Source organism: Mercenaria mercenaria, chromosome 14, assembly GCF_021730395.1.
Source record: "Mercenaria mercenaria strain notata chromosome 14, MADL_Memer_1, whole genome shotgun sequence".
NCBI lineage: Eukaryota > Metazoa > Mollusca > Bivalvia > Venerida > Veneridae > Mercenaria > Mercenaria mercenaria.
This window is the reverse complement of record NC_069374.1, coordinates 45561668-45582627: the sequence shown is the minus strand read 5'-3', so window position 1 is coordinate 45582627 and position 20960 is coordinate 45561668. Positions and strand designations below refer to the sequence as shown.

General features: G+C 35.7%; 1 protein-coding gene across 2 annotated transcripts; it reads right to left on the bottom strand.

Annotated features, from left to right (window-relative positions):
• Positions 1-13979: 13979 nt before the first annotated feature.
• LOC123527471 (uncharacterized) lies at positions 13980-20960 on the bottom strand. 2 transcript variants are annotated; one of them, XM_045306938.2, is made up of 7 exons: positions 20702-20960; positions 19187-19310; positions 18440-18574; positions 16749-17001; positions 15701-16164; positions 14889-15028; positions 13980-14661 (listed from the first exon to the last, which is right to left on the bottom strand). In XM_045306938.2, exons 2-7 carry the CDS (start codon positions 19290-19292, stop codon positions 14149-14151), a joined length of 1611 nt encoding a protein of 536 aa, XP_045162873.2. In that variant the 5' UTR covers positions 19293-19310; positions 20702-20960; the 3' UTR covers positions 13980-14148. The 2 variants fall into 2 exon arrangements, with proteins under 2 accessions (XP_045162873.2, XP_053379358.1); XM_053523383.1 differs by having other exon boundaries at positions 20785-20960.

Here is a 20960-nt window from a genome sequence, read left to right as displayed (position 1 = left end):
AAAATTAGAAATGCAAATTTTATTGCAAAAAGTCAAGGTCAACCCTGATAATTGAAGGTCAAAGTTCATTTTAATGCAAAAATGTGAAAATTATTACCTTAACTTTTTCTAATCTGTTTAATATTTTTTCACTTTGTTAGTCAGTGAAGTTAATTCGTTTTAATGTCTGTATGTCAGGCAAAGTCAGCAGTGCAAATGTAACCCTAAAATGCCAAGAGTAAAGCTAATATCAAGGGTCAAAGGTCAAATTTGTGTGAAAAATCGCATGAATAGCTTCCTGTTTGTAAAACAACAGATATGTATTAATCATTATAAGTAATTGCTCGTGATTTATTTAAATGTATATATGTCTCACAATATCAGTAATACAGATATCGTCTAAAATCAGACAAGTTCAAATGTAATATTAAGGGTCAAAGGTCATTTTCAAGTAAAAGAATGAAAAAATAGCTCTTTAACTTTTCTCTTTTTAACAATATCTTGTCGATATCAGTCAATGATATCAGTTCTTTTTAATGTATAAATGTATAAATATAATTTCAAAACATTCAAGTTCAATCATAATATGAAAGGTCAAAGGTCAAAAAGTGAGTAAAATGTTGCAAAAATATCACCTATTTGTATATATTTTTATTGTTTAAAAGTATTTGTTTTGTCATTTCAGTAACTGATCGTTGTTCATTTTACAGTATATATGTCAGACGATGTCATAAAGGAGACAATAAGTCAAGGTCAAACTTGGTATTAAGGGCAGGGGTCATTTTTTGTGTAAAAGATCAAAATGTAGCATACTTACTCATTACTTCGTTAAAAAATAGCTTGTTGTTATTATTCACTGTTAGAAATTTATTTTAATGTATACATGCCAAGCAAGGTCAGCAATGTAGGTTTTATCCTAATAAGTCAAAGCCAGCCCTTTTTATCCAAGGTCAAAGGTCAAATTTGTGTGAAAATTCACAAAAATAGCATTTTTGCAATGATTTTTCTTTATTGTTTTAGGGTATTTTTGTCAACACTAGTAACTGATCATTATTCATTTTCAAGTATATATATTAGGTGATATCATTCTTCCTTAATTATGAAAAATCAGTCATTGTCAAACCTGACATTAAAGGTCAAAGGAGAGGGTCTTCAAGAAACTTGCCATTATGAAAAAATGGCTTGAACAAGATGGAGAGCAAATGAAAAAATCCTACGGCAAGTCTACACAGGCACCGTTCGGCCCATAGCAGAGTACGCATACACCTCATGGGTAACTGCTTCCAAAACCAGTACAGATAAACTGGACGAGGTTCAAAATTCAGGCCTGAAGATAATTCTCGGAGCAATGAAAACAACTCCAATAAAAGAATTGTAAAAGACATCCAACTTTGAGCCATTAGAGACAAGACGAGAGTACAAAGCTCTTGTGCAGGCATAGAAGGCAAAGAGACTTCCTTCACACCCACTCCTTTCAAAGCTCGAGAGCAGAACTGAAAAAACATACTGAAACGACAGAATCTCAACGATATCGTCAAAGAACTGCAGAAATGAAAAACAGAAGCACTGGACACAGAGGCAGAGCCGCTTGTGCCCGATGAATGGGTTCCTAGACAATGTGCTCCAAAGATCAGATTGGAGATACCAGGAGTAGAAGAAAAGGGAGAACAACATCAGGCCCACCAACAATCTTTTACGCTAGAAATGATCAATGACCGCTATCCAGCACACTCTTGGATCCAAGCATATACCGATGGATCAGCGGAAAAAGCAGTTCAGAATGCTGGAAGTGGTGCATACATCAAATTTTCTCTCACTCTCTCATCCAGTCGGCAAGAGATTCTCAGACTTTAGAGCCGAGACGCAAGCCCCCACTTCGGCCACACCCCAACTGTATGAGCGAGGAGAAGATGGACAAAATATTGTTTTCCTGACAGACTCCAAGTGAGCTCTTCAGACTCTCAGCAGGTCCATCAGACATCTTAACGAGACAGCTGCTGGAAATGTAGGCATAGCCGGAGATGAAGCTGCGGACAAACTTGCAAAGGAAGCAACCAAGGAAATACAGTTCCAAACCTCCAACTTCATACAGAGAATCTCAGATTCTGCAGAAAAACAGATTTTCGTAAGAATAGAAGAACATAAATGATGGAGGCTACCTGCCAAATCATGACAGTCTGCACAAGCTAATCAGGCACAGCCAAACAACTATCCTCCGTCAGCGCACTTGACACTGTGGCCTGAGAAAACATATGAAGAAGCGGGGTGATGCAAAGACACCAAAATGCCAGTGCGAATCAAAGGAACAAATACCATTCCACATCCTGCAGAGCGGTTTCTATCTGGAAGAAGTACGCCAGGCTGTTTAGCCCATAGACATCCAAAATGAGACCAAGCTGTGGGGAGATGCCAGCGACATGCAGAAGCGGTGAAATTCACTGCCGCATCTAGTGGCAAAGCAATGCCTATCTATATTTTGTTCTGGAATTTTGATGTAGGCACCACTTGCAGCATTATGAACTGCTTTTTCCACTGTTCCATCGGTATATGCTTGGATCCAAGAGTGTGCTGGATAGCGGTCATCGATCATTTCTAGCGTAAAAGATTGTTGGTGGGCCTGATGTTGTTTTCCCTTTTCTTCTACTCCTGGTACCTCCAGTCTGATCTTTGGAGCGCATTGTCTAGGAACCCATTCATCGGGTACAAGCCTCTGTGTCTAGTGCTGCTGCCTTTCCTTTCTGCAGTTTTTTGACGATATCGTTGAGACTCTGTCGTTTCAGTATGTTCTTAGTTCTGCTCTGGAGTTTTGAGTGGAGTGGGCATGATGGTAGTCTCTTTGCTTTCTTTGCCTGCACAAGGGCTTTGTACTCTCGTCTTATCTCTAATGGCTCAAGGTTGGCTGTCTTTTCCATTTTTTCTATTGGAGTTGTTTTCATTGCTTTGAGAATTATCCTCAGACCTGAATTTTGAACCTTGTCCAGTTTATCTGTACTGGTTTTGGAAGAAGTTACTCATGAGGTGGATTCGTACTATGCTATGGGCCGTACGGTGCCTGTGTAGACTTAACGTAGGATCTATTCATTTGCTCCCCAACTTGTTAAAACCTTTTTTTCATAATGGCGAGTTTCTTGAAGACCCTCTCCTTTGACCTTTAGTGTCAGGTTTGACCTTGACTAATTTTTCATAATCAAGGAAGAATGATATCATCTGTTATATATACTTGAAAATGAATAATGATCAGTTACTAGTGTTGACAAAAATACCCTAAAACAATAAAGAAAAATCATTGCAAAATGCTGTTTTTTTTGCGAATTTTCACACAAATTTGACCTTTGACCTTGGATAAAAAGGGCTGGCTTTGACTTATTAGGATAAAATCTACATTGCTGACCTTGGTTGACATGTATACATTAAAACAAATTGTTAAAGTGAATAATAACAACAAGCTATTTTTTAACAAAGTAATGAGTAAGTATGCTACATTTTGATCTTTTACACAAAAATGACCCCTGATCTTTAATACCAGGTTTGACCTTGACATATTTTCTCTTCCATGACATTGTCTGACATATATACAGTAAAATGAACAACGATCAGTTACTGAAATGACAAAATAAATACTTTTAAACAATAAAAATATATTACAAATAGGTGATATTATTGCAACATTTTACTCACTTTTTGACTTTTGACCTTTCATATTATGATTGAACTTGAATGTTTTGAAATTATATGTGCAAACCAGACATGGCCTAACATTCATACATTAAAATAAACTGATACCATTGACTAATATCGACAAGATATTGTTAACAAAGAGAAAAGTTAAAGAGCTATGTTTTTTTCATTCTTTATTGAAAATGACCTTTGACCCTTAATATTACATTTGAACTTGTCTGATTTTAGACGATATCTTTATTACTGACATTGTGAGACATATATACATTTAAATAAATCACGAGCAATTACTTATAATGATTAATACATATCTGTTATTTTTCAAACAGGAAGCTATTCATGCGATTTTTCACACAAATTTGACCTTTGACCCTTGATATTAGCTTTACTCTTGGCATTTTTAGGGTTACATAGGCACTGCTGTCTTTGCCTGACATACAAACATCAAAACGAATTAACTTCAGTGACTAATAATGTGAAAACATACTAAACAGAATAGAAAAAGTTAAGGTAATAATTTTCACATTTTTGCATTAAAATGAACTTTGACCTTCAATTATCAGGGGTGACCTTGACTTTTTGCAATAAAATTTGCATTTCTAATTTTGGCTGATATACACACATTACATAAATAAAGATGAGTGACTTATGATAACAAACTATTTTTCAAGAATAAAAATGAATTTCAAATATGCCAATTTTTGTGATTTTTACATAAATCTGACCTTTGACCTTGAATATCCAGTTTGCCCTTCAGTCCTTTTTGATGAATTTCTTATTTCTGTCATTGTTAGACATATATACATTTACTGACAATCAAATAGTTACTGTAATTAATCAATGAAAAAACTGGTAGACATTAACTTTACCCTACCCCCTAATATTTTTACAAGTGAGTTTTACCTCCCCTATCACAAACATAAGTGAACAAAATATAGATAGGCACGGCTTTGACACTTAAGAAATGGGTTTTCATGCAGGATATGAAATATTGTTTTCAAAAATGTATAAACTTCTTTTGGCCTCAATTGTTGCAATAAAAGTCCGTGAGCTCTCGGACCACTATGACAAACACCCCCATTTATATGTATATGAGTATGTACTCGTGAAATTATATGTTAAGACTAAATAGTATGTATTCACAGTGCAAATCATCCATGCTAATTAATACGTACGATATGTTTGCTTTCTTGCTGTCTACATGTCTGAAATGATCTATTCTATTTTTATCGTAGAGTTCTAGTTTAATTTTCACCTTAAATTAAAGCTAACGTGTTCAATATAATTTTAAACTTTGAAGTTTAGTAGGTTGTAGCATTCTCTAGATCAAGGGTATTTTTATTACCTTCTGTAGTCAGTTATTTATTATAAAAATGCTTTTTTAACCAAAGTGGAAAATATCAAGTACTAAATGCAGCTTTCTGAAAGGTCAGTAAGAATTCTCGATGTCATTTGTCAGACATACCGTGTAAATAAATAATATTATTACATGATTAATACTGATATTTCTTTTGTTGCACTTTGCGGACTTATGATAAAGTTATATACAATGTATATCTGTCTGAGCAGTACAATCTCTGTAAATGCACACAACGTAAGCGCTCGGGCCCTTCCGCACACCATACCTATAGTTCGGACTTCTTTAATGTGTAAAGGCAAGTGCACAAAAATGCCAAATTTCGCCAACACATGGTAAATTGTAATGTGTTTTTTTAGAAAAGAAATAAATGGAAATAGAAAAATAGCTCTCAGCTCATTTACACGGATAGTTCAGCTTTATTATGTATGTTATAGTTTTTACGCAGTTATGCAAGCTGACATAGAATACTGTCACCGAAAATTGTGACATGAACATACTGATCACTTTTCCAACTTTAGTCTTTAAATTTAAGTAAGAGTTCAGCACTTCATGGTTTTAATGTATTGTCAAATTGGAAAAAAAAAATGTTTTACAGTAACTTCGAAATTCCTCAGAAATCATATCATGTACCCAACCCACCTAATTCATAATTTCAAAATAGCATAGTTCTTAACCTTTAGCCTGCTGGTGGCAATTGATTCTGCCTTTGCGACCAGTGTAGACCATGATCAGCCTGCACATCCGTGCAGTCTGATCATGGTCTGCACTGTTCGCTATTCAGTCAATAAATTTTCAGTGAAAACCCCTTCAAATAATAAATGGTATTACCCAAATTGAATGATGGACCAGTCCATTCTAGAAATTTAGCAGGGTAAGGGTTAACTTGTTGTTCTTATTGTATTAATCTATGTTAGGAATGAAAATTAATATATTTACATTTACTGGGAGTGACAGTGTAAACGTCTTTTTTATTCTAACTACATTTTGAAATATATCTAAAATAGTGTACATGTAACATATTACCCACAGAAAACTGGAAAATATGTTCCATAAACTATGTACTGCTTCGTTTTTCATGGATCATTATTTCAAATTTCATTGCAAGTTTACTGTGGACAAAAATGAAGGTAAAGTAGATTTTACACAACCCAGATAATTTTGTATTTATTAAAGCAGTGGTTAATTATCATGGATATGCTCCTCAGTGACACTTCCTCTTTGCAATCTATCATTGCATGAAGCAAAACTAATTTATTTTCAATAAATAGGGAAAGTGGAAAACCAAAAGTCGCATAACACTACATAAACGAAAATGTTGCAAGTCGTGATGGGCATGATTGACCTTTATTCCTTATCTTAATAACATTGCTCTTAATGACCAGTAAAAGGTCAAGGTAAATGGCCCAGGGGCCAAAATTGAGAACACTACACACAAAACTCTAAATATAAACATTTGATGTAATATATGATTTACCGTCCATTAAGCTACATGAAAACTATTGCTCAATAACCAATCAATAATCTGGCCTGACAAAAAAAACCCTACAAATATCACATTCTCATCTGGGACCATCTAAGCGTTGATTGCAAACAAACATTTGAATTCTGAAATCGGGTTAAAAACCGGTACTTCCTATATATACGTATGTATATATTTATGTATAAGAAAGCTCCGTTCCTTGGCACTATGTTTGGGGTAAAGCTACTCACTCATTCAATGTCACATTTCAAAAGGCCTGGTGTTGTTGGAAAGTGCATATGCTAAGCTACAAGAACTTACCTTTCACTTTGAAATTTACTAATCACAAGGCTCAGGAGAAGCGTGTGTGGGTATAGAAATAATCAAGCACGGACAACATTTAACCGAAGAGCATTGACAACTGAAGGTACAGTTCTTTATACTGTTTGATCAAGTGAGTACATTTTAGAATTATTGGCATTGGTTAAAAATGGATGTGAAAAGTGTAAATATAGTAAAATATGTCACTTTTTGGCCGGTATTAATTCTCCGGGATTGAGGGTACGCACACATTGTATGTACACTGGTATACCTATATTAAACCTCGTTAGTCGTTATATTGTACAATCAATACGCGCTACCTCCAGTAACGTTTACATGGATGACGAACACATATCTCTGATCAAGTAATCAGACCGTACGCACACTTAAACTTGAAAGAGATCTTATTGATATATTTTCTATGATTATAACCGCCGAAAACATGATGATGTTTTCTATGTAAATGATATGATTGATTGTAAAAGAAATAGCACCGGAGTAAACAATGGCATATTTGCTAAATCAATGGCACTAAACAATAGACAAACTGGTTGATTTCAACATAAATCAAACTTGACTGATATATTAAGGTTATAAATAATTTTTGAAAGACGAGATTGCTGGAGAAAAAAGATCATAGACTATATACATGGTTTAATATGAGTTTTTTATTAATCAATGGCAATACCGCTTGACTGATGACCAATAATCAAACTAAACTACCAGAAAACTATCGCCAGAGACATTGTGTCCAAAACTGATCTGATAAAACACCATAACCATACACGAAGGAATTATAGGTCTTGCGCTCTTCATTTTCCCCCTGTCTACTGAAAATATTACCTTAAACAGACACAAACGTGATAGATTAAATACAAAAGGGGAGATTATTATATCATATTTAAGACCGAATTATAGGTATTACGCTTTAAATTCCCTTCAATGGATGGGAAGTTATTCCTTTAAATATAGAAATACCAAACATTAAAGCAGCATGTTAAGGAACACTATTCCGGATAGAGTAATGACTCTTCGCTTCCTGTTGCGACATTCAATCAGTGTATAAGTTAACTTTAAATTCCCTTCAGTTGAATAAATATAGAGTCTTAAAATGTTTCAGAACGAACGGAGAGATAGGTTATGGGTGGACGGCCATTCCGCCCATACACCCTCCTTCCGTTTGTTTCGAAACATTTAAAGACAAGATATTTATTCGAGTAACTGGAAAACTGATAACTGACACATTGACTACTAGGACATCAAGAGAAAACCATCTCTTTAGTTGGGTACAATTTTCTTGGATGGAGATGAAACTACATAATAATTATATTCAAAAACAGTCATAATTATTACACTTTGCAAACATGAAATGTTCATCGTTAGAAGGTGTCTTGTTTAGTGGTAGTTGCCGTCGAAAGTCCCCATCCGGAATGGACAGAACGACTTATGTCAAGTCGAGCCTACAGTAGGTTTCAGGTGTATTGACCTCCCCGGCATCAATTCTAGGTCGAAAGTGTACCAATTTTAACTAAATCACCAAGCACTAGACACTAGTCGGGATATCAGCCACGGCCTGTTTTAACTGAAATTATTGATATATCTTTTTTCGTTCCCGTGATCTAGCTAAAGTTGGCGACAAAAATATACAGATGACCGCTATTCTTCTAGACTGTAATAAGACATTTGATAAGGTAAGTCATCAACTCTTCCTACAGCTGCTGGGTCACGAAGGAGTCAGTGGCAGTATTAATACTTATTCTTGGATCGCAATTTCCTGCGTTGTCGCGCACAACAAGTAGTCCTTGATGGTGACAGATCAAAAGTCTCTGTCTCATTTGGTGTGCTAGAGGGCAGTGTTCTTGACAGTCTCTTTTTATTTTCTTACGTTAAACTGCGACTGGCCTTCGAGAGTCACATCAAAAGTCAGCCTTTTCGCGAATGATTGAGTAATGTACAGACAAATAAGGTGCCAGGAAGACGTCAGACAACTCGAACTTGATTATTTGTAAGACTGGGAACGTGCATATCCTGTCTACCACATACACTATCAATGGTACCCGGCTGAAACCTACAGAAGGCACTTAATATCTCAAGGTCTTCATCCGATCTCTCTTAGAAAACCCATATAAATAACATGATCAAGATAGTCTACTCAACTTATCCGAAGGAATATCCACCCAAGACCTCTTAGTGCCAACGCAGCCTAAGACATATGTCCATCAGACGTTAGTATGCTTTGACTGTGTGGTCAAACTACTATGCTTACCACGCTGTATAAGCAGCTTGGTGATCATTCACCGAAGAGCAGCAATGTTCGTCAAAAACGACTACCAATGAACAGGCTCAGTTTCAAATATGCTCCATGAACTCCGGTGGGCCACATTTAAGCACAGACGCAACATGTCAGAATAACCATGCTGTTCAATATTAGGCACAGTCTTGTTGATATTATTGCACATCCTCCTCTACGGCAATCAGAATCATCCAGAACCCACAATCAGTAGTACAGCAGCTTCTTTCCTATGTAACCGCCTGCCTCAATATGCCTTAAATCAGTGTGCGCTGGCGGACTTAATGCAGTTCTACGAAGCATCAACACATTCTTAACAGCAGACTTTAAGTTTTTAAACAGTATACAGGTGTAAAAAGGTGTCCCTTATTGCCCCTTATAGCACAGTACAATATCTTGTAATAATCAAATTGCAACATACTCTTTTAGGGTGTGGCGATTACTGAAAACATGGAAAATGATAATGAAGGCTCTATTGCTAGAAAAGACGGTCTACTTCGCATCAGTATCAGTCTATCTTAAGGCGATGTATTTGACTAATTCTTTCTCTTACTACTTTGTTTGATTTCGTTTCAGCTGGAAGAAATATATCCGTTAGTACAAACAAAGAAACTGTCGCAATAATCAACAGTATTCCGATTGATCCAAAAGCTTTTGACACTTTACGATCATCAGAAGAACTGTTCAGTCTCCGATGGTAAGAAGCTGTAGATCTTCGATATATAGTCTTTTAACTAGCTCCTTTACAATGTCACTACATGCCTTAAGAGTTTCTTCCTTTGCGTCAATTTTACAAGGACAATATTACGGTGGCACTTCATCAATTCCACAATCAGGGATACCTGAAATTTTGTTTGATTCAGAGACATTAGTCGTATTTGACATGAATTCAACCATGCAACCTGTTTTAGCATAATGTGTTACGTTTGATGAACTTGACCTGTTAATAGTGTAGGAAATGAACCAGCATATCATGCTTATTTTGGGGGTCAACTGGTCTACGTCTGTAAACAGTAACTTTTATATACCAAAATGTTTGTCAGGGTCTGCAAAATACGAAACAAAATTTCATTTCAATCAAAATGGTCGGATAATCCAGAAATTCAAGATGGCGTCCAAGATGGCCGCCAAAATATGAGGAAAGTAGTCAAATATACGTGTTGTAACTGGTTATTTATTTGTCTAATTATTGTAAATGAATTTGTTTTAAATGTGTGTATATCGAACATCACTTGACAATCGTATCCATACATATAAAAAATATTCAAGGTCAAGGTCAATTTCAAGGTCAAAGGTCACCTTTATGTCAAAAATATTATTAAAAACGTGTAATATCTGCAATTTAATCCTCTTTTTTCGATTTTTCGCCCTATAAAAACTTTTGATTGAAAGAAAACAATAATGTCAATATTAAACATCAATAAGGTTGTCCACTGCTGGTAGGGGGATACAGATATGGTAAATTCGAAGTGGTATCCACCAACCTGCGAGGTCACGAAAATCAACATGTACGTTAATTAGATATGTTTACTTTACGTCACAGCCACAGACAACAGTTACTACAGTGCATTTACAAATTAAACTGAAATATGTCGAGGTTGTATACCTAGAATATTTCGAAATACTGGTCATAAAACATACATTTAAGATTTTAATTATTAGCTAGAAGGTTACACGCCACTAAATTTGTATTAGGGGTACATGATGATAAATTTTACACGTGACTATTTTAGTTAGCAAATTGACATAAACTAACTAAGAACTCATCTTATTACCATTATTCTTTTCAACATTTTAATTTTCAAATTTAGTGGAGAATCAATGAAATGTTGATTATCAGCCCGAAAATAGCTTATTGCATTTCGAAAAATTTACCCGGTATCTATTGTAGAGTAAAAACATTTGATATGTGTATTACAATTCATGTACATAAAATAGAAACAAAACATCACATACTAAATTCTGTATTGTGTTGGTAAATTTGAACTAAACGATAGAAAGAAATTTAAAATCACTAACTTATTCTCACTTTTAATGTTTTGCAACTTTACAACATTTCAACATTTCAGAAGTGTTAAACGATGCTTTATGTACATATCATTAAGGATAATGTGACAGCCACGTCATTCATTATATTCTCGTTTTGACAAAATTTTAATGCTAGAGTTAGGTTGTAGCTGGATATACATTGTATGACATAAATACATTATACAATGGATATGCAGAATGTTTTATTACTTAAATTTCACTATAAAACAAGTAAATAAGTAAATATTGCGTTACGTGACTGCCGCATTATCCTTAATAAACTGTAGCTGATTACATAAAATTATCATGAAACTGTGAACAAGTATGTATTTACCAACACATTAAATATTAGAATTTATTGTAGTACATGTCCAAACACACTTTATAAGGTACTGAATTACCTAATTAGGTCTCTGATTATACATTTTTTTGGTTCTGACCTTGTATACCTAGTCTACATCTGAGCTTTGGTCCTCAAATTTAACTAAAAGCATTCATCGCGTTTCTTTCTTAACAAACGCACTTTCCGATTAGCAGTTACTGTAGAGCACATCATTTGCTGTCTTACAAAATGAAAACATAAAATTTATAATAAATACTAAGATGGTGCTACTCAAGAGCTTCTTATTAAACAATTGGTATAAATGTGGTTATTTTTTGCTACAGACATGTGGTCCGTCATCTAGGATATCTCCATAGAAACTAAAATGTGTGCATTACTAATACATTTTTTGTAAACAGCATACTTCAGTCTACATTTTAGTGTAAATTTTCTCCAATTTAGCATGGAAGCTTTCGCATAAAAAAGAAAATACCCAGATCACAGTCGCATATTTTCCCAAAAATTAAGTTTGACCTTGAATTTGACCTTGACCTTGGAACTATAACTAATATCTTTATACATCAAAATAAAGGGCATATAGTGACAATGTACAGAAAAGAAGATTGGTACTTCTATCTTTTAATCTGTGAGAGATATCAATGAAAGATATATATTAAAGCCTTGTCTCAAAACTGGCGGCCATCTTGGACGCCATCTTGGATTTCTGGAGACTCCGACCATTTTGGCCAAAATGAATTTCAGATTAATATACTACAATCCTTGACGGATATGTTGGTGTATAAAAGTCACTGTTTACTGACGTAGACTGGTTGGGTCCAACTAACCGGTCTTCGTTTCCTACACTATAATGGTATAGTTTAGGATATCATAATCACTTCGTTTTTTATACAACGTGCAACCGCTTGAAACGTTAGAGTAAGAAAATGAATTACAAAGTGAGTTATAGTAACATTAGTATGTCAATTATATTTGCTCCCAGTGGAGTCTCGGTCACATCAAATCCTGCCAAGAAATAATTACAACCAAGATATACATTGCACACGTCCGGAAAACGTTTATTACAATCCTCAACATATATGCTTTCTTGAAATCTATCCGATTTATTTCTTTGGATTACGGCGCATTTTCCATCATTGTGGTCTCCTGGGGGAATCATATGCCAGTTTGTTTTCTTGGCAAATGAATACCATTTCCGTATTATGCAGATGTGGCCGGAAAACGCCAAACCCAAACATACAGTTAAGGTTCTTATAGTTGATCTCTTTAAGGTATTTTCTTACATCACAAGCAGGCAATGCATCATTGACTGCAGAAAACTCAGTCATACTACAACTTTCCATAGCTTGAGGACATGACAGCTTTTGGTCAACAGTTCTGTTGTGTATCTTGTTTGATCTGCCGCATGTCATGATGCTTATTGCAGTTGTGTTAGCCGGTATATTATATAGTTTAATAGTTTCGCAACTATTGGCAGACAAAATAGTGTCGAAAATTTGATAAATTACGCTTGTTTGAAAAAAAATACTACTGCATATAGATGTACGTAGATTTTGTATTCCATGTTGTTTGGAATGTTTATATTCTCTTTGCTGTGGGGTTTTTCTTTAGGATTCAAACGTAATATCTCTGGACTGTTTCCATATCGTTTCGAATAGCCTTTAACATTGTGATTACTCTCCCACGCGTCCGTCGAATATTACAATACATTTCCATACTCAACGCTGGTAAAGGAACGTATAACATAGTAAGAACAATATAGATATGCGTTGCATATTTCACAAAAACATGAACAAGAAAGGTTAAATACAGTCTCAGAAAATCAAACCTATAAATCAACAAGATTTTTAAATCATAGTGTGAAACAACAAGCAAAATGATAAAAGTCAACCTCCGCGCAGGAATATTGTCAAACAAGATACTGTACCAATAAGGGGAGGTAACACTGTGTTGGAGTTTAGCTTAAATAAGTCTAATCACGGGAGGTAGTAACATGAGTAACATCCCACGAGTAGCAACGGAACAGATGTAAAACCTCACTCAGTCGAATTTATAGACAGCCACCAGACTGCTGTTACATCAATAATTCAAATCTTCAAGATGATCCTTTAGAAGCACAACACTCGACCAGGAATATTAAAATCAGATTATGACCATTCATAAGTAAGATACTGAAAAACAGTATCCTCATATGTGTATCCAGAATTGTAAGGATGTAGAATTATATCTAGTGAAACATTTGAGCCGTGCCATGGGCAAACCAACATAGTGGGTTTGCGACCAGCACGGATCAAGACCAGCCTGCGCATCCGCGCAGTCTGGTCAGGATCCATGATGTTCGCTAAAAGTTTCTCTAATTGCAGTAAGCTTTAAAGGCTGGTCTGGATCCATGCTGGTCGCAAAGCTACTATGTTGGTTTTCTCATGGCATGGCTCATTTTAATTTTCAAGGAATTTGATAAGTATTAAATAAAATAGATTATCATATAAGAGTCTTTTATTTCCATCTTCAAGTACATGTTTCAGACTAAAACAAAGGCAGAGCTATATTATATGACGGGAAAATGATTTAGCCTACATCAACATCTACGTGAGCTTCATAATCTATGTCTTAGTTTTAGTTTCATTTAATGTAATTTGAGACAGTTACGATCATTCTTTGTGTTCCATAAAAATGTCAAATTTTAAGTAATTTTAGAATGAAGGTCTCCACTTTTCAGGTAAATCAAAGTAAACTCTTGACGTTTCTGCCTGTTGTTTTACGAAGTCCATATCACTCCTTGTTACATTGTCCGTAAGCGAGGTCCACACCGTTAGCGAATAACTGCGTGATTGTTTTAACAACCATTCGAATTCGTTCCACGAATCAACAAGTTGTTCTGCTCGCACCGGAAATGTGACCGGCTGCTTTAATACCTTACAAATGTTGTGCATTTCTTGAACCATCGCCATTGAATACTTGAGTTTATAGTCAGTTCCTTTAGCCACAGTCGTCCAGCCAAGAGACAGCGTTGCTTCAGGGAACTCTTTGATAGCATCTAGAAAATCAGTTGCAGGAATCCTTGTCTCCCTAGCTTTCGGACCTTTGAGAATGTCAGCGTTTAACCAAATCGGGCCTTTTATTTTATTCCGTTTCTTACTTGCTATTTTGAGAGCTGGTCTCACAGCATCCAATGTTTTGAAGTCAAACTTCATTCCCTTGTCAACCTTTTGAAAAAGAAAGAAAAACTATAAATGTTATAAGTTGGTGAGGCAAACGTTAATTTGATGTACAGTTTTAATAATCTTTCATTTAAGAATAAAAAACATTGGTCCAAATATAAACTGCAATATTTACAATAATCTTTCCTTCTGAAAATTCTCGCACACATTATACCCGGCGATATCGTTTTTATAACGTTTTCTGTCGCTGCACTGTTCAAAATGTAACTAACCTTTATAATTTCGTCTAACCATTGTTCAAATGTGATATTATTGAAATCGCCTATGTCATGTGCCATGATGGGTATGTTTGTCTGATTAGGTGTGTCTTGATCAAGTAGCATTATATCACCTTCTATCATCATAACATCACCTAAAATTTCAAAATACGCATAGTGTAAACTTAACGTTGTGTTTGTCATACATTATATCAACACGACATGCTTGTCAAACTTCGACATCCTTGTCAAACTAACCTATCTTACGGGAAAATTATTATGAAGCCGCCGTCAGTGTCCTAGAGTTTTGGATCGCGAGTTCTTGTAATTCACAAAACAGAAAAATATAGTCTTGACACAAAATCATTTATTTATTTTGTTAGGTTTAACGTCGCACCGACACAGTTTTTGGTCATATGGAGACTTTCTAGCTTTGATGGCGAAGAAAGACCCAAGGCTCCTTGCATTTTGTAATCACGGGCGGGTACCTGGGTAGAACCGCCGGCCTTCCTTAAGCCAGCTGGATGCCTTCTAGTAGGCAAAAATAGTTGTAATACTTCAAAACTAGTTATCTCCGCGTCTGCTCAAGAGGCGGTGTCCATTAATTAAAATGACATAGGCAAAAGTTTACTACTATTCAAAACCCCCTAATAAGGAATAGAGTTTTTTTAAAATCGCAACGACACGCTCTTTTTGTGCTTTCTAGTTAACAAAGACCCAAGGTGTCTCTCTGGGAATACTCTGAGGCACAATCGGGCACGTGCGTATAACCTCGAATACCCTGCATGTAACCTGGAAAAACTTTTCACACATGAAAAAATATTTACCACTTGTAGCTTTATCCAGTTGGTCCCAAGTGTCAGTATTGTGACTCCAAACTATTTTACCGGCGTCTCGCGGATTAATATCAAAGTAGAGCAAAGGACTTCCAGCAGTTGACGCAAGGTGTCGAAATTCAGTACGTACTACGTCTTCTATATTGTAGACAACTTTGTTCTTATCTATGTCATTTCTAACAGTAAGTATATCATAAACTGTATCATTGTTAATAGGCGAATTTGCTGATATGATAAGCACTAAATGTTCATTTTTAGACAACAGCCATCTAACATTTTCCCACGAAAAAGGAAGATTTCCAACATCAACTTCAACGAATGAGTTTGATTTAACTTGATTATACAATAAGTCAACATATTCAACAGTTCCTCTGCCGATCCCAGTGTCACAACAATCCGCAGTCAGATCAAAATTTATCATGATGTCATTTTTACCACCTTCGTCTGACAAGAACCTGAAAAGGAAAGTTAGTCATATAAAAACCGTTTATTTTGAGGTTTATTATTTCGTACAAACTTCAATTCGATTATCAAACGTTAGACAATACTGTTTCATAAACTATTTAATCGGTCTATAACGCATTAAAATCTGTAAGAAGTTCCTTTAGAAGCAAGGGACACTTCCAAGCAAAATAAAAGCTGTCTAGGTTTGATAGAGTACTAGTATGTTAATGGCAGGAAATGAAACGCACAACACACATCGCGTCCCTTAACACTGGTTAAAGTTTCCGGAAATCTGTCACAGTAAAACTGAATGGACTTCATGATAACAAAGAATCAGAAAATATAACAATACTGAATCCATGTATGGGGAGTCATCAATCTGCACACTAGGTTACTATATTGAGCGTGACCTAAATATACAATGGAATACCGCTTACAAAAAATAGCGTGCAATCTGTTTTATAGTCAGTGTACGTGAAATTCGTGCAAAAGATAATAGGCTTTATGGATTTTAGGTGTGTATTACTGAGATAATAAGTTCTCAGGATTTTCCTATGCTCTTGAAAATAGTACTCGTACATAATGTAAAACTTACTGTGACCAGTTAAATGTTCTTGAAAACACTGGCAGAGTGATAATCACGGGATTGTTGAATTCACGATCACGTGTTTCCTGAATGATCTCTTTAGCATTTGTTACAGTTTCAATACTTGTTTCCAGCTTGATCTTCATCCCTGTCTCTGTGGATTTAAGACTTTGGAGAATGTGAGTCAGAGTTAGTTCCTCACCACGGTTGTAGAGTGCACTACCAACTTTTACTACTTCAATGTCAAGCAGTTGAACTCCTTCTGCAAATCAGAAAAATAGGCAAAATCGAGAAACAATGCAGTATTTGATAAAAAGTACACTTCATATTAAGTTATAAGAATTATGAATATAACTCGGGTAGAGGTTTACCAAGAATTACAGGGGGCTGTCCGATACTGGCAAAACATGCCTTTTATTGCTCTCTGTATTTCTGTCAATCAGAATTAGATATAAAATTTTGTTTTAGAAGTATCGTGTATTGAATCAAATATTAAACATGGATTTTTAGTATTTTTCTTAAGTAAAATGTGTACATGCCCTTTTTATTTCTACATAGAAAATTTGGCCGCTGTAGATTATTGGCCGAAGGAATATTCTTCCGAAAATGATACCAAATATATTTAGATGTTATATAAAAGAGTAAATTCTGTATAGAAATATCATGCCCGGTTCATTCATATCGAATAGACCTGTTATATTAAAGTGCTCAAAGCTAAGTCTTAATAGACAGCGTGAGTGCACTGAGTGATGTATAGCCGTTGGCTTTACTACTATCGTATCGCTGGTAAAGCCTGTTAGCTTGACTGATGAAACCACGATCTTGACTATTTTATCACGTATAAGTAATGGCACTATTTTATGCAACGCAAGATCTTAGATGTTGATTATAGTACTAAGCACCGATTTTCAGAAGTACACGCGGGTAAACGCACCTCCAACAGCCGCCTGTAAGGGCAACGGTGGTTCTTGTTTGCAGGATGTCTCTTCAAACGTATGATACTTGATTGTTTTTGTAGCCAAACTGGAAGTGTTGGTCTCTCAGTGCAGACTTTATGATTGTGTGTGCGGATTTTTTTTATATTTATTTGGAAGTAGTCGTATATTCAGATTTTATACATAGCTGACTGCATTGTGCATATATACACTATATGCAAAAGAGGCTTATTACATAGGCAATGTGCACAAACACTCTATCATTTTTATAACTAGAATTTTGTGACAAAATTTACCCGCAGCTTTTATTGACCCTCAATTTTAAGATATGTTTCATTCAAGTTGATACTGGGTTAGGTTTTATCAAAATCATATAGTTAGCAGATTTCAAATAGGCGCACAACTTGCTTTAAATATGTGATCGGTGTCTAATCAAAGTTTAAAGACTGTATCTATAGGTAAATATTTTGTCAAAAAACCCATACTTTAGAAGTATACAAATCCGATAACATTGACGTTTAGTGGAAATAAACTGTATTGTAAAACATTGTGATTATACACTACACCTTTGAGTATCAAAAGACTCAAAACGCAATCTTTATTTGCAAATAGTCCTGATAATATACGGGTTAAAACACATCTTATATCGGAAATGAAACTAATAGTTAGGTGTACTTTATCGCGGTTTGACTGTAGCATGTGAATATCAATTCAGGACCATACAGTATTCTATCACAGAAACACCAACTATTGTTGAATTTGAACCTTTAAGAGCTTTGGTTATATCTGCCTGGTCCGTGGCGTTCGGGAACCACTTGATATCTAGGCCATCAGTCACACCATACACCTGGAGAAGACTCGGTAGCTTAGGTGGTACTTGTTGATGTCCCTGATTCGATTCTGCAACATACAGTCCATAAAATAAACAAACGTGTTTGTAAACATGGGCGGATCCAAACGGAAGGATAAGAAGCATTTTATAGAAACATTTCGATGACAAAATACAATACATATCGTAGCCCTGACCAACCTATAAACCGGGCCAGTCTATCTTATAAGTACAACAACACGGTTGAACCATTTGAACGAGTTGTAGTTAGCAATATTATATATATATATACTATATATTGCAAAAATGTGCTTAGTTTTTTTCTGTTTTTAAAACGAGAGTTGTTGACTGTTCAGTTTAATATCTAAGAAATCTTTCGAACTAAAGAAATAGTTCCAAACTAATATAAAGACTTGTTCTGTATAATATGTCAAAAGTGTAAGAATAAGGTACTAATATAATTATGTTTCCAAAACAAATATGTTAAACCCGATAAATTTATGCACACGAGCACACCCACACGCACACACATACACACGCTCACACGTTGGCGCGTCTGAATTCTGTATTTGCACTGTTCTCTCATTTACCTAGAGGAGTCGCAAATATTGGTTACCGGTGGCGACTATGAGTAAAGTTTACAAACAAACAAACAAACAAACTAACTAACAAACAAACATTACCTTTATCTTTTTGACTGGCAAGTACGATGACAGCTATTAACAGTCCGAGAATGACCAGGACACAAAGCACAGCCAGTATGATCAAGCGTCTGTTTATCTGGGCCATTCTTTAGTCAAGCTGATACTGAAACAAGAGTTCAAGTCTTTGATTAATTATTTATTATTTAACAGAGGTCTGTCCAGTGTTCTTGTATTCCCTAACGCTCCTAAAGCGCGTTCCAGTAACTTCCTAGCATACGTTTAAGGTCAGTGACGTGTTGGATGACCTCCTATCAGGACGTTCACCTTTGACCTGGCAGTCAGATCTGTGCACACTTATGTACCAGACATTCAGTGGGCTCGATTCATATAACACCGAGCAGTCCGGATAACGTGAGCGGTACACAGAAATGCGTCTTTGTGTTCTGATCAGGCTGTTCATTGATTTCATCATATGCGCGCAACAAGCCCGATTGACACCAGTACAAATCGGGTGAGCGAAACAGGAGAACACAATCGAGCCCACGATTTTTCACAGGTTTAATAAGGTCCTTGCAATTTCTTTTTTGACATTTTTGCCGTGAGTCAACAGCTTGTAGAAAGAAAACTAAATGGTCAGCAGACTTGAAACGATAGGCATGTTCAAGTATGGTGAAAACTTTATATTAAAATCATCATAGTTTATATATGGGCCGACGTATACCACTGTTGTAACTAAGCAACCTCGTCTTACCTGCCATAAGATTCCAGCATTTTCATTGGTTGAAAGGTGGTCACGTTGTGACCCCGTATAGTTCTGTAGAGGGTCAGAAATTGTCATGTCGTTCTGAGGTTAAAAGTAAGTGGTCGATAAAACATATCAGCTATAGGGTTTATTAATGGCCTTCCATGGAAATATGTGGGGTCAATATGGTAAATATTAGGACTCGGCTAACGTCTCGCCCCCAACCCTATCCGCATTTATCAAACTGACCCCACATATTTCCTTGGAGAGTCGCTTACAAACCTAGTAATTAATATGTCAAGCATTCTGATTTCAAACATTGGCTTGACGTCTGTATCTCATACAAATCACAGTAGTATAAGATACATTTAATTCAAAGCTGTTAGCGCAAATACATAGTAGAGCTACTGAAAGTATTACATTTTATGCAAATATTAAGTTGTTTGCTAAATAATTGAGCTGCGCCATGGGAAAACCACATAGTGGCTTTGCGACCAGCATCCGCGCAGTCTGGTCTTGATCCATGCTGTTCGCTAACAGTTTCTCTAATTGCAATAGGATTTGATAGCGAACAGCATGGGTCCTGACCAGACTGCGCGGATGTGCAGGCTGTTCTACATCCATGCCGGTCGCAAAGCCACTATGTTGGTTTTCCTATGGCGTGGCTCAATCCATCTTCACACCATATATACACTGTAATTATGAAAGTTTACATTTTATATTGTTGTCTGTCCCAAACATTTTGTGTACATGTATATCATGGTTGCCAGAGAAACCATATGCACAGTTCAAAGAAAAAATAAAGCTATTACCTTTCTTTCGAAGAAAAGGGAAAACAATATCCTTGTTTTTTATATATCCGCCATATAAGCAAGTTTTGCACATTAAAACTTACCAGTTCTCCATATATTGTCTGTCTTTGTTTTTGCCTAAATCACTTTAGAAAGACTTTAATGTTTAATCAAATGGTAGAAAAAAAAATCTTGACAGTTAATATTTCATTAACAAGTCATATGAACATTGGCGCTAAAGATAAATGTGTTGGCGGTCGATTATGATACGGCATGTTTA